Source organism: Melanotaenia boesemani, chromosome 10 (genome assembly GCF_017639745.1).
Source record: "Melanotaenia boesemani isolate fMelBoe1 chromosome 10, fMelBoe1.pri, whole genome shotgun sequence".
In the NCBI taxonomy this organism is placed as follows: Eukaryota; Metazoa; Chordata; class Actinopteri; order Atheriniformes; family Melanotaeniidae; genus Melanotaenia; species Melanotaenia boesemani.
Genome location: NC_055691.1, coordinates 25631035 through 25647231, shown reverse-complemented (window position 1 = coordinate 25647231; position 16197 = coordinate 25631035). Strand labels below are relative to the sequence as shown.

The following is a 16197-nucleotide window of genomic DNA, read 5'->3' as shown; positions in this document are numbered from 1 at the left end:
CAATGACAAAATGCAGCCTACAATTTTCTAGATAGCTTGAGTGAAAAGCTACAAAATTCAAAAGAACCCATCTTTGAGTTACTTCTGAATTAATTTGTCCTTCATAGACATTTTAGCTGAAATATTCACTGTAAGGCTTCAATTCTTATTTATGTTGTATGAAGATTTATGTTTTAACCTCAGTTTAAAGGTGTAGATAAGATATAGCAGTTTAACACCAAAGGTTGACTAAGAAGAAGAGGAAAGAAAGAACTGAAAATAACAGTCCACATTATTGTCCACAAGCAGGGTCAACGTTAAAGAGCAGGAAAAAATATTCTGTTAATCTATATATCTCTTTTCTTCAGTGTTGTGCAATATGTTCCAGGTTCCTAAATCACACACTATCTGAAGTAATAGTAAGACAAGGTTACCCATCCAAACAAAGTTCATGATAGGGATAGGGAAATTTTACACAGGACTTAAGAAGCCCAATTATAGATTAATAATTCAATATTTGACCCATATCAAAGCAGATTAGGTATAGAACACAATTACCATATTTTCCTGTACTATTGAAAAGAGACAGAAAAAAAACTTTACTGACACTTAGCCTAAAATTGGATCCAACCCACATCAGCTGTGACTGACAGATATAACACAATGCTCTTTATATGACACTCTGTCACCATGGTGACTGATTTTTTTTTTTTTTTTTTTTTTTTTTTTTTTTTTTTTTTGCTTTTGTTTGTGTGTGTTTATTTTACTTGAGATGGAAAAAGTAGCTTTGTCAAGGGAAGCAAAATCTAAAAACAAACACAAGTCATCATTAGTGGTCTCTTAGCACAACACAAGGACAAAACGACTTCAAGATTTTAAAAACACCTTTGGATTTTTGTCTTGTCTTATAGCTACAGCATAGGCAGCATCCCTCTTAACCTATGGGACAAAACGGTAAGTGGTCTCACGAGTGTATATTAGGCTAGTTATAGTAAAGTTAGTTGACCTCTTATTGTGTTGGCTACATTTAACATTTACAACTTGTCATTAGCTGTTTTTGTTGTAGCTAGAATTGCTACTTCAGAGCTATGGGATCATGCATAAATTTCTCAAGGGAACTTCATGCGTGTGTCGCGTGTTAAATGGTTGTGCGCCCAGCAATCACAAAAAACAGACTGAAAACTTGCATCAACTCTACCCAAGTCTATTCGAAGTGTGAGCGCTCACACGTCACCTAAAGTCCTCATTCAGCGTGGCACATTTCAAAAACCAGCACGTGCTCTAAGCGCAGCATTTCACCAAGGCATCCTCCGTCTGAGGTGGAAACCTAAATGAGTGATTTTACTTGGATGCGGTCGTTGCTCTGTTGCTGTCACTCTCCAGTGACTAGATGACTCTGACGGCTGGTTTTGCTGTTGCTCTGACGTCAGCGCGCGCTACTGAGAAGCTGACATGAGTATAAAAGCATTTTAGAAGACTGGCGCTCCGGCGCTCCAAGATCCTGCACCGCACCGGGCTGACATTGGGCTGAGGAAGTCAAGATGGGCTGTCTGCGCTTCACCCCCATCGTTGTGCTGCAGTTGACTCTGTGCAGCGTATTGCAGGGTAAGGTCTGATGAGTGAAGAGCTCTAACAGAAGCATTTATGTTTCAAGGCAGGTGTCTCCATCCTTCTGCACATGGAGGATGACAGTAATGTGCAGACTAGACTCCAAATACATTTTTTTATTTATTCATTCATAAGTTTAGTTAATTATTGTTTTAAGTAAAAAAAAATCAATTTAAGTTTTTTATATGATTGTGTGACAAAATATATGTTATATGTGTTTCAGGTGCAAAATGGAAATACAGTGGTAAGTCTGCTAATATTTCCTCACTATTTTGAAGGTGCTTGAATGTCAGCATTGCAAAGTTTTCCATAATTTAGTTTACTGTATACTTTTTGGTTAATTGTTTCTTTCTTAATCAAATAGTACAAACGTTTTTGCTGAATGAGAAAATCTTTAATGTCATTAAATTAGCCCTGCAAATCAATTATATCTGAACAATTTAATGAGCTAAGAATAAAACATCAAAAATTAAATAAAGACTAAAGTAAAAATAACTTGAAATGTTAATAATTAAATCCTGTTCAACACTTCAATAGTTGACTCAGAGCTGATTGGCTCCTGCTCTTTTACATGGTAGCTGTGCCTTAATTTGGCTTAAAAATTACTAAGAGAAAAGTAGTGAGAGTTTCAAATGCCGGGCTTACTGGTCAGAAAGGTTAAAAACACCTCATTCCATATGAGACAACTGACCCCCACCCAACCTCCTCCTCATATCCTTTTATTCATAACTGCATTCTGCTTTCACAACACTTCATTAGTAGATGACTGCCTTGATCTGATGCCTCAAGGCCTTTGGATTTCTTGACCCATGACTCTGTCTTACATAAACTGTGCTCACGGCATTGCCTCTCATCATCATGACACTACCTCTCAAACATCTGTTGCATTTAAAGACAGAATGTTGAATCCGAACAGTGTACCAGTTATATGTCATTGGTTTTGACAAATCTTGAGGCAAATCCTTTTTTTTATATAGTTTTTATTCATCAGTCAGGCCAGCTGACCTCTTTTAAGGATAGTTTTCCAATGATATTTTTTTTGTACAGGCACATGTAGGCCTAAGATGAACAAGGAAAGATCTTACTCAACTTTTTTTCAAGGTTAATTGAATTGTGCTTACTCTACAGAAACTTCAGACAGACGTTTCTCAGCTCACTCTGTTATAACAATGATTATCATTGAAAACCGAAAATTTTATTTCTTTGGCAGCATAAAGAACAGCAACTTCATCATATATATGTTTTAAATAAGCAATCAAAAGTCATTAACCTTCTTAATAATAATCATAAATAAATAAAAAAATGTAACAAGGTTCTTAAAGATTAATGAACAAAGAGTTGAGGAAACTTACGAAACCCCCTCTGGCCTCATTATAACTGCAGCACAATGAATTTAATCCTCACTTACATTTAGAGCCCTGGGAGGTCTTTGTCATAGTAGTCAGTTGTCTTCAGGGCTGGTAGCACTTTCTGTTGACATGCTGCTGAGTCATGCAATTTATCCTAACTTCAACACTTCACCCTCTAGCAGAGGACAAACAGTGAATCTTAACATTAGATGTTGATGACGACTGTTTTAGCCTTCTTTGTTGAATAGATTACTCTATAGAAAGCCTTGTCCAAATCGTCTAATTTAAGGTCTCATTTACATAGAAAGGCCCCTGTATTTAAGAAATGACCCACAGGCATGAACGCTCTGTCAAGGACTGCCAAGGGATCGCAAAATGCAACTAAAGGTCCATTATCAAAGGCTGTCTCAAATTATAACAGGAATGAAGTGGATGGTGGGTAATTACATCCATAAGTGTGCATTTCTTACTTATTGTTGAATGGATTGGCCTCAGTTGAACTTCGAGACTTGCATCAAATGAGTATTCAGTGATTTTACAGCTTCACTTGATGTCCTTTGGCGTGTCTAATACGATCAATCTACATGTGTCTGGAAGTCAGATTGGGGCAGGCTTCCTGCTGCATCATTCATATTTAACTATGGTCAGCTGGCATATGGTGAATGTTGATTTTTTTACATTAATTCTGGATGGATAATGAATCAGTGCCAAATAGGCAGCCGGGGGGAGATTATTCAGGGCTTGTCATGCTGTTATTACAGTTTCATATTAGACAAACTTCATTTGTTACTAACTATAAACCTCAATTTTGACCAAGCATCATGTCTAATGAAAATATCAAATATCTCATGACCATTTTATTATTTTTTAAAGTTAAGTGTGCCACATTTCCTTTCCAGATGAGGTGACATTGACTGCAGTTCAATCTGTAGTTTCACATAAATAAATATAAGAAATTTAGTTCTTACTAGTCATCTGAGGAGAGAGATTTCTAGAAAAACTACATGATGCAACATCTTCATGCATTAAAGTTGATTTACTGGTGTTGTTGCAGGGCCAGAAGGAGAACACCACTGGTCCAAGCATTATCCGTACTGTGGTGGAGCTTTCCAGTCTCCAATTGACATCAAGTCAGAGCTGTTGAGGTTTGATCCCACTTTACGTCCAATTGAGGTTCAAAACTACAACCTTTCACTTAACGAGCAGCTCACTCTTGGAAATAATGGACACTCTTGTGAGTATAAATCATCCAAATGAGTCATAAAATGCATCACAATGTAGAGTACTTCAGGAATAATGTGTAATTTAAACTTGCGTAATCACAAGTATGTCGAGTGTTTATGAAACAATGCAAATATTTAATTTTCTTTGGCTTCAAATGTAGAAGTTCCTTAAATCAAAGCGATGTACATATTTAGAAATGACCACATAAACTTGGAGACCTGATTTTCAGACCAATAAGAAAAAAAATAAGATGATGGGAGGATGATCCTTCTAGATCAGCCACAGTAATTTTGTATAATCACTCCCTTATTATCATAACTGTCCTTTGAAGCAAAGAAAGAGCTCTAAGTTTAGTTTGAATAAGCAAGAACATTGTCTCTGCTGGGACTGAAACATCTAAACACAACCTGCTTCAGTTTCATATACAATGTCTATTTAGTCTTAAATGTGCATATTCACACACTCTATAAAAATGTTCATTCTGCAGAGCTGGTTAGATTAGTTTATGACAGAAGATGTAAAATATCCATGTCTTTGCTGAGCATGTATGTAATGTCTGCCAAGAGATGATTCACTGAGAAATCTGCGTAAGTAAACTATTTGCCACTGACTGAATACGGAGACCAGACAAACGCTTACGTGTGCATACCTGAAGGGTTTCCACACCACAGAATGCTGGTGTCAGTGTGACGTGTGTTTGAAATAAGCTGACACAGGTTTTTCATGTGTAAGCATTCATGACACACTGACGAACATGTGGAGGGCACCAGGCGTCACTCAACCACTAAGCATGTTCATGTAGCCACACCACTTTGACAGCAGAGAGTGGGCCACGCTGACCTCCTCAGTCAGATAAGGTTAAAGTTGATGCTTCTTGATTGTTGTGAAGTGAGGTGACTCTTACCATGTACATTGTGATTTAATTTATCTTGATTTGCAGTGCAAATATCATTGCCTTCAAAGATGCACATCTCCAGCCTGCGTCATCGCTACAATGCAGCTCAGCTCCATTTCCACTGGGGCTCCTCCGGTCGACCTGCTGGCTCTGAACACACTGTGAACAGTAAACAGTATGCAGCAGAGGTAAACAAAGCATCCAAAACTTCTTACTTAATACCATGATTCAGTAGTTTGTAGCACCATATTTAGCAGGAATAACTTAAAGTAATCATTTTCTTTTATGACATTATGGTATCTCACATCAACTTAGAGGAACTTTACAAAGTTGCTTCAGTTCATTGTTTTATTTGTTTTTACAAAGTTCTCAATAGATTCCACAACAGAATTTCAATCCGGTTGAAGGTCATTGTCCTGTACCATGACTCTCCTAAAATCTTCAGCTACCAGACACAGTTTCAAAGTTTACTCTTGAACACAGTATATAGATGAGTTTACAGTCGGTTCAAAGACTGCGAGGTGTCCAGGTCCTATGGCTGCAAAAAAAAAAAAAAGCCCACATCATCATTCATTCAGGTCTCTAGCAATGCAGTTCTATGGGGTGTTTTAGCCACAGGTGTTCAGTCTTTTCCTTTTCTTACGCGTAGCATGTAACACACGAATAAGACTCGTAGAGTCTGAAATGCAGCTCTTGTGTGTTTTGCAGCTACTTTAAACATTGTACAGTCTGACCTTTGGATGAACTTGCTGCGACATCCACTTCTGAGAAGATTGACAGCTGCTTTGGACATTAATCGCTTGTGAATAATTGTTTTCAAAGAATAATGATGATTCTAGGTAGTTGAGAAATGTGCAACAACAAATGCTTCTCCAAGATCACCGCTGATGTTCCTTCACCAAAGTGTATCAACAGCAGTTGTTGATGGATATGACGCACCAACAAAAAACCAACATTATGCAAATCTGTTAAAATCATCTAAATGTACTTCCAATTGCAGTTGCATATTTTTTTCCTTATTGCATTTACTGAAAGCCAGAAAAGAATGCATGAGTGAGCCTAATTATGTGCATTGCAGTACAGTATGTCAGTGTCTTATCCCTGTAGGGTTTAAAGGAATTAAAGTACCAGACAATTATATGTTGTGGTTTTCAACCACCTCTGGAAAGGAGTGGCTATCTGTTCTGTTTAATGTGTCAAACCCTGAAAGCAGTTTTGGTGCTTCGAGTCAAGCAGATGATCTGGCAGTAAAGCTTAAAAGAAGGTGAAAATAGGATGCTGTTTTATGTATTTTGTCATAATATGAATCACACAGGGTATACACTGGAACCTGTGTGCTTTTTATGTGATCATTCCTCAGCTGCAGTGCAGCCACATGTAAGGTGATGTGGTTTGACCTGAGTTTCTTAGAGGACACATCAAGAGCATGTAACTTTTCAAGTCTCTCCAGACTTCAGAACCACAGCTCTGTGATGATGTTATTTTCAAGGGATGGAATGATGGGAAATTAAACATTTCCCAGAAATAGCGCAAACTTATACGTTTGTCTACATGTACAGCATCATCAAATCTGGCTGGAATGATGAAGTTGCATCACTGGAAAACGATTACAGCCCGATACTCATTTAGATTCTATAATAAATACTTGACATAGATACTCACATATTGCACTTCCTGAACATTTCATGCTTTGTCCCACGTAACTTTTGCATGGAATATAGCATTTACTGGCACAACAAACAAACGAACAAATGTAAAATAAAGAAATTAAAAAAATGTGTGGCATTCATGCAATACAAAATTTGGAAAAATATATGCAATATTTGCTGAAACATAAGTGCAATTTTGAGGTACTTAAAAATTAATATGAATAACAAATTATAAAATTATAAAGAAAGAAATCAAGTTTGATTTTAAATTACACAATTATTTCTAAAATATTTGACAATTAATAGAAATCTACAGTGTTTCCTTCAGAAGCAAAGTTTTTCTACCATGAATACATCTGATATTGTTTTGAGACCATATATATATACTTTTCCTGAAGGAAAAGTTTAATCTTTTGTAGCACAGTACTTTTACAGTAGAATAACAACAATATATTTTCTGCCACCACTTTTAAACATCTTGATCATTTTAAAGTTCAGAATCAGACATCATATTTTCCAGCTAATAATGTTTCTGCTACTTACACATGCTTTTTTTTGTCTGTTTACCTTTCCAAAAATAATCTTGACATATTATTTTATTTATCTTTTTCTTACAGATGCATGTTGTACATTACAATTCAGATAAATACGCAAATATATCCATGGCTGTAGATAAATCTGATGGTCTGGCTGTGCTGGGTGTCCTGATCGAGGTGAGACTATCCGGAGCTTGTGGGCAAGGGCTCCTTCTTTTCTTTTTTTTTTTTTTTTTTTTTTTTGGCCACAACCATCTAATTATGCTTTCTATGCAGATTGGGGAGTTCAATCCAGCCTTTGAGCAGTTCTTAAAGTTCATTAATGGTGTCAAATACAGAGGTGAGTTATTTTATATTTATTTTTTTTTGGCTCAGATTCAAATAGTTTTCTCTCATTTACATGTCCATAATATATCACTGGTAAGACAAACAGTTAAACCATATTTGATTTATTCCTCTTTGGTGTAGCCAAGTGCTAGTTTATGATTAATCAATAATCATTAATCAATGTCAGGGTTTTATACATAACAAACCTGTGGAACTAATCCTCCCAATCTTCAGTGTGGGACTAATTTGCCAGAAGTGACTATAAGGATAAAGGCGTATCTGACAGTAGCACTTGAAAAGACAGTATTACTGTGTGTTAACATCTTCAAATCAGGGGCTCATGTTATCTGTTTAATTTTAGCTTAGGCATTGACTTTTGAGCTGCTTACTGAGTGTTTTCCCACTTGTCACTGTGACCAAAGCTGAGCCAAGCAGTCACATTTTATAATGAGAGGGGGCTTTGAGGCTCTGGATTACCAACTATATTATTGTATCGCTCAACAAATGTTAATCTGTCAAAGCAGAAACCTTTTCCTGGAGCTTCTGATTTACAAATAAATAGTGTTTTCCCCTCCTCTTCTTTCTTTATTCTTTCTTTCCTTTTTTCCCCACCTCCACTAAATGGAGATGAGTATAAGTAGTTTAAATGACCAAAAATGAGTTTGTTTTTTTTTTGTGTGTGTGGGTTAATCAATTCCTTCAAACTGTAGGTCCAGGTTTGAGGTTTGAATCTTTCACCTTCTTAATGTGCATTAATGTGACCATGGAGGATTCTGTGCAAACAATTATTAACTAGCGTTTTTGGCTTTCTCGTTTCAACTGACAGATCAGAAAGTGCAGGTGTCTGGCTTCAACATCAGGACTCTGCTGCCTGCACGTTTGGATGAATATTATCGCTATGATGGCTCACTGACAACTCCTCCATGTTATCCAAGTGTGCTCTGGACAGTGTTCAGAAATCCTGTAGCAATTTCTCAAAAACAGGTGTTTCAACAGTTTGTGCAACTTTTTTTTATGGTCACATAAAAGTTGTAATGTTTCACTGGCTTTACATTGATTTTTCATGCCTGTAATGCTGTTTAAGCCTCTCTTTTAAGTTTAATTTAAGTGTGAAAAAAATGTTCATTATTTTTTTCTTGTTGTGTGTTTTTAGTTTTTTTCCTTTGCAACAGCCCTCTACTCCTCCTATGCTCAAGACTCAGCCACTGCACTGCTACACAGCAACTACAGGAAACCACAGCCAGCAGACAGCCGAGTAGTTCTGGTATCTTTTAAGGAGGGTAAGTGTGGGCTTCCAAATAAGCTTGCCTTATTGTTGGTGCATGAGAAAAACTGTCACATAAGTGATATAGCCATTATGCTGCTTTGAAATGAGCTAAAAGATAAGTATTGATGATTTGTGGGCAACACACAGGTCTGCCGCGCTGGCTTTGGCTTGCCTGTATCACCTGCTTGCAACTGCACATAAAACTGATCAACTTTACACATGATTGACTGCAATGCTGCTGTTTGAAAGTAGGCCATCTTTTAAGGCATAAAATGACCACCCTTCTAACATACTGAGAAATACTTATGTGGTTGCCTGGTTTACCACACTGTATGGTAATTATCTTCATATATTGTGGCACGAATGTGCATGTTTTACTCACTTTCAGAGCTTCTTTCTGAGAGCTGTGCTTTTCTATTGGCATTTGTTTTGACATGGCAGTGTGGATTGATACTCGCTTTCCTGAGGTATTTAACAGGTGATGGCTTGTGCTTTTAGTGCATCATGAAGGGCAGCTCTGTTGCATGGTGAAGATCTAAGCCCTACATCATTCCAAGCAGTTCCCCACGTGGTGGGATATTTAACAACACTGGCTCTGTGTCTGATGCAGGCAGAGGACTGTATGGTACCCATACAGTCACATCTCCCTTCACGAGGAAGAGAATCATTCAGCAGCTGCTGGTTGGCGACCTAGCAGACTTGGCTGATGAAGGGCTGTATCAGCTCCTACCAAGTGGCTCACAGAAGCTACATGCTGACGAGAGGAACGAGCTCAAGGACATGCAGAATCTAGCCAAACCCAAACAACAATTGTTGAATCCATCTCTGTGGAAGAAGAGCCAGACCAACCGCTATGTGGGAAAGTTGGCCTTGGCTGAAGACACACTGTGCTACGGCTCACTGAAGCAGAGAGTTTCGCATCAGCTCAGACATTCCCATGCTGAAAATGAACTGGTTCAGGCTCTCAGAGATGCAGTTTTTCCTGAGCTCAACTTAAAGAGCTACCTGGACTGCAAGTCAGACTTAGCTCTTCCCACCATCAGACACATTCTCCGAGGACGACCGACTGATGAGGCTTTTGAGTTAGATCGTTCCCTGACAAAAGCCTTGATGAATCAAAGGAAGACTTCCGCTGCAGTTAAACAAAATGGACCAGTGACGAAGTACGGTGGTCTTTCACCAGCCACTGCTCCAAGGAAACCACTTAGCAAGGATTATCCACATCCTTGGCTTTTGCCAATGGAGTGGGAAGATTAGAAATATTCCAGAAAGCTCACACTGTCACTTTTTTTTAATAATTTTAAGCAGTTGTGTACAAAAACAAATGACTTATTGGGGCCTTTCATTTCTTGAATCCATCTTTGCTTAATGTATTTAATAATAAATTATTTTTTCCAGTGTGTGCACATAAATATAAAAACTTTCCAGTAGATAATTTGCTATTTGCTCTTTGTTTTAATTTATTTTGTTTGTAACAGGTCATCAGCTGCAGCTGTACGCAGGATTATGAGAGGATATATCTACCATATATTTTTGTTCTGGAAATTTAATAAGGTTTCGTATTTAGGCTTTCACTGTGTTTGAGGGATCCCATTTTTTTTCAATAGTTTGATAGCTGTGCAGCTATACTTATAATTAGGTAAAGGTGACCTTGAAAGAAACCTTTCTTACAAAGATCCATCATTTACAACCCAAGAAATATTTGAGTTATTTAAAATCCCCCTAAAAATATTAAACATTTTGAACTAAAGTGCTCAATATTGCTTTGTGTACACAGTATGATTTTAACACTGTTGTGAATCTTTGTATTAGTAGCTAATGACAGTCAGCAGTTCCTTCATCAGTATTGATGGGAAGCTGTTCAGTCACCATCTCTAAACTCCTCCAGCTTGTGCATATTTCTTCAGGGTTGTCCTCACCACTTTCATTACATTTAGATCCAACTTTAGACCAAACAAAAATCATATTTTTTCTGACTTTAGGGACCAGATGCCAGTGTCTTTCTGGGAAGTTCACAATCTATAATGCACTGCCATGTAAAAGAATGGCAGACTATGTGGATGTTGAGCTATGAGGGTTTCTCCACTATTATAAAAACAAAGATGGAATGAGTGTTTCACATGTCACGTCTACGCAGCCAAAGATAATAGAAAAGGCCATTCAAGTCATGAAACTTTCCTGTCTATATGTATTACTTTCAATTTTTTATTTGCAGCAACTAAGTGGAAAAAGCATCATACTTTTCATATTACAGATCTTTTTCATATTTTTAACCACATTTCTGTCAACCTATAGAACTGGTCACTTTTCCAAGTGTTATCCTTTACAGCAGCTTTGCTTTTTGCAGGGTCACAGAAGGCTGGTTGAACAGGAATGGCCATTTTGAGAAGACATGTCTTTTGTATCAATTGGGAAAGCTGCCAAATAGCAAGACTTTAAAATGAACTCTGAAAATTCTCATCGTGCTCATGATTGTGTGAGCTTAAATGCAGCTTGTGTCTAAACAAGGCATTTCTTCATTTAAAAGAGCAACACTTTTGCTTTAATTGTGACGTGTAATTCATTATTTTCTGTAGCTGGTGCCATCCCTAACATGTCTGCTGCTCTTCGAATTTCACTGTCACTTTCTCTTTCTCTCTCCCTGTCACTCAGATGAACTTTCTTGGATAAACACTGGTATGTTTTTTGTATATTTTGTGTTTTTTCCCTGCTATCCTACCATATGTATTTCATTTCACATCTTGGCAGCATCAAGAAGAAACGACTTTTTGAAATATTGTTCTCTATTGTGGAGTTTTAAGATAAACTAGTTAAAAAAAAACAAAAAAAAACATACAGAAACCAGTCAACCCTTACCTTGCCTGTGGAATAATTAACCTTCACTTTAAATGTTAATACATAAACATTTAGATAAATATTTAAACCCTCATTATTACATGGACCTGTCTGCATCTGTTTCTCACTCTGCAGGTATTCTGGTTCCCATACTGGTGAGCTCCACAATGGGATTAATTTTCATTATCTCTTTAATGTGCTGCCTATTGAGGCAAAAAAGGTAAGTGACAAGAAAAACCACTGACACAAAACAATACTCACATTTGAGTTTTTTCTCTGTCCACCATAAACTGCTGTCTTCCTCCTCCCTAATGAGTCAAGCGTGATCATTTTCATCATAAATTTAGAAGTTAATTGAAGGGTTCAGACCAGGTTTATCTGACTCATTGGAAAGGTCTATGTGTCCGAATTTACCAAAAGCAAGGGTTTTATTACAATAAGGCAAAGCTTTCCATGACTGGTTTTATAGGTTGTGCCTTTACTCCACATATAAAATGAACAATTTCAGAGTATTTTAAGAGAATGGTTAGACTTAATTGACCAATATATCTTGGTTTTTAGAGTCATGGAGTTTATAAGAGTCGTGTCCTCATTAGGTAGAACTTTTTAGCTCTCATTTGTAATACTTGTCACACGTCTCCCTCTGAAAGGGTGAGGCCACAAAAAGTTAACTAAGGCAAAGTAGTTTACTACTTTTCTAAAGTAAAAAAAAAAAAAACAGACTTAAAAGAAGAAGGTTTAATAATTGTGGTAAATGAAAGAGAAGTTTAATTTTTAATGTTTAATGTTTGACCCTTTGATGCATAGTGTCCACTACAGAAGACACATATTTAAAGGCTGTTTTTAAATGTATGCAGGGGTGCGTACATTAGCAGCTTCATTGGATATTAGTGAGTCACCAATACTCTGCCACATATAAAGAATAACCACATTTGATATAGTATATATACACACATTGTAATTACCAAGTTTGCCTCAGTATTTTATAAATATTTTCATAGATCAGATAGAAAAATCAATACACTGAGTAAAAGTTAAAATAAGATTAAAAAACAGAAAAACATCAATGTACATGTCTGTAGAAGTAAAATATTTTATTTAAAAAACTGTTGTACTGTTTTGTAATAATTCATGCACCAGAGGGTTAAACTGTCAAAACTCCCACTATCACTACCTTCCACTTTTAAGGCAATTCTGAGTCTTTAAAGCAAAATAGTTCAAGAAATCTCTTAAGAAATTATAACTATAAAAGAAAACTAGTTTCAGATGAGGACAAAAATATTACGACTTTGATTTGTCACATCACATCAGAAGCAATCTTGTTCATATTTTACAGAAAAATAACAAACTATATTTTTATATTCAAGTCCACAGCCAGTTATCCTTATTGGCCTTGAAATGTACCCCAAGGGAGGACACTATTCAAGACTACAAACTGCATGTATTTATATGGATGCCCAGTTAATTTTTTTCTCCTTTCTTTTAGATCTGCTGCTGACCCGAACAGACACAAAACTGCTGGATACATTATTGGAGACAGAGACGAGTACGGTTCAAGAGTATAGTTCACTGTTCTGGACCTCAGTTCATGGGATGTCCATGAGACCAATGTCCCTTCACATCACTCACATTTTAATAAAAATTGTCCTTTGGCACATTTTGGGCATTTGTGGATGCATGCAACATCACATGATTAGGTTTGCACACAGCTCTAAGGCTGTGGGAACCACTTTTTTTTTTTTTTTTCAAGACACAGTCAGACATTTCTTTGCTGTGATGTGGCAGACAGAACATGCTTGGCTTCCATACTGGATATTTTATGCTGTATAAAGACTCACTAAGTCAAGAGGAACAGCTGTCCTCCCTTTATTTATTTGAACAGGAGTTTGAACAGGAGAGCTTCACACAGATGGTTCCAGGCAAGTAGAGTTGGGCTAGAACTGAACTAGAGAGAAACTCAGGTCAAATCAGATCATGGCACTCATTTCACAAGGACGTCCCAGTATGGTGAAAAAGCCCAACCACAGTCCACACAATAGAGGGGCAGGAGTCAAGGATGGCCTGAGAAGGAAGGGCTATACCACATTTCCACCAACCCTGTACTTAGAGTGGCTCAATGGATTTTATAATAAAAGGGTGCTTAGCTCCAAACAAACACAGCTTCTTCTATGTGAATAATACTGAGGGGCGAAAAATAAAGGCTTTTGTGTTTTCAGGCTACATGTGGGCTGACTCCTGACCCCAATCTCATCACGAGACTAACTACCCAACTTCAGAGAGCCTTTCAGTGGTAGTGTTGCAGTTTAACCACTAGAGAGCTATTACATCATACTGACATCCTGCTGCCTGTCTTGCCAATGCATTTCATCTAGATCGTTGTAGATGTTTCTGAGTTTCCTTTCTTTTTTTTAAATCCTCAAATGTCAGTACTCAATAAATCATACTGTATAAAATGAAAAAATTAATTGGTGAAAGTGTCCACAAATAATTTTTACTTCATCAGACAACTGCAATCAAGTGTAAACCACCCGTTTCCAATTCACTTCTTGCCTGCTCATTTCTGCTTGTGGCTACATATTATTGCAGATATATTGCTGCCATGTTTTATCATTTACAAAAAGAAAAGAAAAATGTGTCATGACATGTGTCAAGATGTATTTGTAGCTTATTTCTGTGTTGGTTGTCGAAAGCTGTTTCATTGTGTACAGTAATTGTAAATAACTACTGTCAAGAATAAAATTAAAAAAAAAAAAATCAATGATTGGTTTTCAATTACAGTCAATTACAGTCTGTGTTTTCATAGTATTTTCTATAAGTATATAGAGTGTGTACATACATACATACATATATAGATAGATAGATAGATAGATAGATAGATAGATAGATAGATAGATAGATAGATAGATAGATAGATAGATAGATAGATAGATAGATAGATAGATAGATAGATAGATAGATAGATAGATAGATAGATAAATAGATAGATAGAATTATTATTGCCTATATCATCTTTTTGTGATGTTGGCCACTTCTGATAATGTAATCTACATCCCCACATGAACAAATCATATGTTTTTTACCCCTACAATGGCTGAAGTCAAGAGTGCGATTTAAGCCAGTAGTTTTCAAACTGAGGGTCAGGACCCCCATGGAGGTTGCAAGATAATTTCAGGGGTCCCCAAATAATTGCAAAAATATATAGCCTACATATCTAGCCTATCAAATAAATTTGGGATGTTTACCAGGGCTGTCAAATCATTAATGAAATGACAAATCTTTTAAATTAGCTAATTAATTATTTAATACATTAACACATGAACAACAAAGTTGGTACACATGCCATATTTAAAAAAAAATCTGAATTTGACATTACTGCCACAAAAAAAAAAAAGATTTTGCGAATGCAGGTACCTTGTCACAGCAGTGAACCACCAAAAACCATGTTATCCTCCTTATTTATGAAGATTCTGTGAGTTTTACATTTAGAAGATGGCTGCAAGATGACACATTTGATAGATCACACAATTAACCACTAAGTCGTTGCGTGGGGTGGGGGTCACGGACACCAACATCAACGCATTTTATCTTGATGGTCAAAAGTTTGAAAACCACTGATTTAGGCTGTTTTATTTAGCCTGAGATAAATGACAGTGTGACTATAAGCTTTTCAAAATGGCTGCTGCTTTAAGAAAAAAGATCTACCTAGCCGTTAGAGTAATGCTATGATTCAAGGCTTATCCCTCACTGGTAAGTGATGACTTTTTACTTTAATATCAACATGGCAAGTTATTGTGTAATTATCTTTTCTTCTTATTCTGTCTTTTAGTCAGCATTTTTGTTAGCACAAGAAGCTAATTCCATGAAGCTAGCATTTAGCAAAGAGCGGGAAGGTGCCAGAATCTGTGACTGTTACAAATTATAATGTTAATCCTTTTCTGCCTTTTTAAATATTTTATCTACATTTTTGTGCCATTTGTTCACATTACAGGATTTAAGAAAAATTTAAATATCATATTGTGACTATACAGTTTAAAGGGTTGACAATTTTTTCTTTTTTGGTTGGACAGGTACTTAACAATTCTGACATCATCAGGCTACATCCAGTGAATGTGACAATGAGACTCTTATTGAAGAGATAAAGCAGCATATACCAGGCCAAGACTGTTTCAGATGGATTGCCTAACACCTTAAACACTCCCGTTAATGTAATTAAAAATGCCAAGCAGACACACCTACATCATGAAGAAGACATATCTAATGATGATGCCAGCACCAAGCCAGACTATACCCCATTCTGTGATGAGTCCTCTTCCTCTAAAAATGAAGACAGCCTAACTTTGGTGGGAACAACTGCAGAACAGCTAGATGTGGATGCTGATTTAAACAACAAAGTCGAAAGGAAAATAAATAAATTCCAGCAACATGGAAGCAAAATTAACCCAAGGAAAAACACCTGAGAAGAATGTCATACATGAGCAAAGATGGCAAAGACGTTAGAGCCAAGGTAATGGGTTCTCCCTGCAACTCA

The 16197-nt window shown here is 36.7% G+C and overlaps 1 protein-coding gene across 2 annotated transcripts; it reads left to right on the top strand.

Moving 5' to 3' along the window:
- Window positions 1–1441: 1441 nt before the first annotated feature.
- Window positions 1442–14353, top strand: ca12 (carbonic anhydrase XII). Of its 2 annotated transcripts, none has more exons than XM_041996179.1 (10): window positions 1442–1584; window positions 1811–1831; window positions 3991–4170; window positions 5101–5243; window positions 7322–7417; window positions 7517–7580; window positions 8394–8551; window positions 8721–8847; window positions 11805–11889; window positions 13156–14353. In XM_041996179.1, the coding sequence occupies exons 1-10, from the start codon at window positions 1521–1523 to the stop codon at window positions 13232–13234; spliced, it is 1017 nt and encodes a 338-aa protein (XP_041852113.1). In that variant the 5' UTR covers window positions 1442–1520; the 3' UTR covers window positions 13235–14353. The 2 variants fall into 2 exon arrangements, with proteins under 2 accessions (XP_041852113.1, XP_041852112.1); XM_041996178.1 differs by having other exon boundaries at window positions 9445–11889; window positions 13156–13214.
- Window positions 14354–16197: the final 1844 nt, after the last annotated feature.

Bases quoted from the DNA above. Each gene is read 5' to 3' on its own strand.
- ca12 (XM_041996178.1), top strand. From the start codon at position 1,521: ATGGGCTGTCTGCGCTTCACCCCCATCGTTGTGCTGCAGTTGACTCTG. The intron at 7,418-7,516 runs GTGAGACTATCC...CTTTCTATGCAG, and splicing joins TGCTGGGTGTCCTGATCGAG to ATTGGGGAGTTCAATCCAGC. The intron at 7,581-8,393 runs GTGAGTTATTTT...TTCAACTGACAG, and splicing joins TAATGGTGTCAAATACAGAG to ATCAGAAAGTGCAGGTGTCT.